The sequence below is a fragment of the Aplysia californica genome, unplaced genomic scaffold (assembly GCF_000002075.1).
Source record: "Aplysia californica isolate F4 #8 unplaced genomic scaffold, AplCal3.0 scaffold00693, whole genome shotgun sequence".
NCBI lineage: Eukaryota > Metazoa > Mollusca > Gastropoda > Aplysiida > Aplysiidae > Aplysia > Aplysia californica.
Genome location: NW_004797963.1, coordinates 85,118 through 86,768, shown reverse-complemented (window position 1 = coordinate 86,768; position 1,651 = coordinate 85,118). Strand labels below are relative to the sequence as shown.

At 40.5% G+C, this 1,651-nt stretch overlaps 1 protein-coding gene across 1 annotated transcript; it reads right to left on the bottom strand.

Annotated features, from left to right (window-relative positions):
• Positions 1–454: 454 nt before the first annotated feature.
• LOC106013157 lies at positions 455–1,651 on the bottom strand (the record flags this gene model as incomplete). Its single annotated transcript, XM_013088152.2, is given in 1 exon segment — positions 455–1,651. A coding segment is annotated over 1 exon segment (149 nt), but the record flags the coding sequence as incomplete, so codon positions are not given.

Genomic DNA, 1,651 nt, shown 5'->3' with positions numbered 1-1,651 from the left:
GGGGGTGTTGGTTCATCTTTGAGCGCTAAATAGGCTGCTTGCACTGTGTGCTTCCTTGGAAGCCAAGAATGTTTCTAAGCCTCTTAGGGTCTGGGCACAGGCAAAAGTACAGCAGATAGTACAGCAGATAGTACAGCAGATAGTACAGCAGTTAGTACAGCAGATAGTACAGCGCACAGTTGGCTCAGAACGGCTACAATGTTTTTCTTTTTTTTAAACGCATTATTTATTTATTTATTAATTTCTTCATTTCTTTATTTGTTTATTTAACTTTTTATTTTTATTCACTTATTTAATGTTAACTAATTTATTTGTGTATTTATTATCTAGCGTTAATTTGTGTACTTATGTACTCATTTTTCATTTATTTACCTTTTTATTCATTTATTTAATGTTAATTAATTAATTCACTGATTTATTTATTTACTAGTTAAAGATGAATAACTTCCTTCTGTGATGTTATTGAACTTGCTCTTTATTAAGATTCAAAGGGTGAAATCCTTTTCCACAACATGACAAATATATTCAACCCGACAATTTGAACTGTAACTAAAAGGTACGAACAATGAGAATGGATGTAATGCCGATTACTAATGCGGCTGAAATTATCTTACTATTAATGAAAGCAATTAGCTTCAAAGAGACCTTCATGGTGCCATCCATAGGATGGTGTTATTGTGACACTTCGGTCCCTTGATCCTTACACACACACCTACTCTTAGTTAAACATGGATACAAGCATCACGTTTGAAAGATGATTACAAATTACAGTGCGAATGGATGTGTATTGTTCCCTTCCCCCCTAAGTTCAAATGTTATGGGATGTGTATGGTTGGAGTGAGTGGAAAAGCATGATGGACAATCTGAGGAAGGGTGAGAGATGAGTTCATTTAATATCTATCTATCTCCCTCTCCCGGGGAAAAGTTTTATAGGGTACGTTTAAAACTGATGGCTCAGATGATCCGTCAATGGAAAGTGAAATAAATGGAATGAAATATTACAGAGCAAAACATTATTGAAAGGTTCATGACACACCGGACAAATCAATGCAAGAGGATGAGGAGGAAAAGTAAGAAGTCAAGAGGAAGTGAAGGATGTTTTGAGGATAAGAATGAGATGGATCAAGTAAATTAAGGGGACTGAATATAGCGAAAGTTAGAAATCCGATCTACCAACTGGCGGTGCCAAAGCTGCCTTGTAAGGAGCAAAGGGGAAATACAAGAGTTGCAGCGTATGAATATAATAACCACTTAATAGTAATAGTGTCAATTGTTATGTATGGTTCAGTATTTAGTAATGTCATTCTTTCTGTGATAGCGGGGTCTCAGGGGGCGTTGCTCTAGCTTCCCTGGCTTGTCGTGGGGGAGCAGACGGGCTAGTGCTGCTGAGAGTTTCTTGTGAGTAGGTGAGGCTGATGACCTGTCACGGATTTCGGGTTCTGATGCCAGCTCGACAGGACAGTCAGGTATAGCCACTGGCTTGGCAGGGCTGTCAGGCACAGCTACTGGCTCAGCCGGGCTGTCGGGTGAGGCTGGTCCTGTGTCAGGTGTGTCGGGGCTGTCCGGCAGGACGGAAGTTGATTCTGGGTCATGCCGCTGAAGCTCTCCTGGGCCGTTTCTTGTTGGGACTTCTCTGGTGGTGGTGACGGCG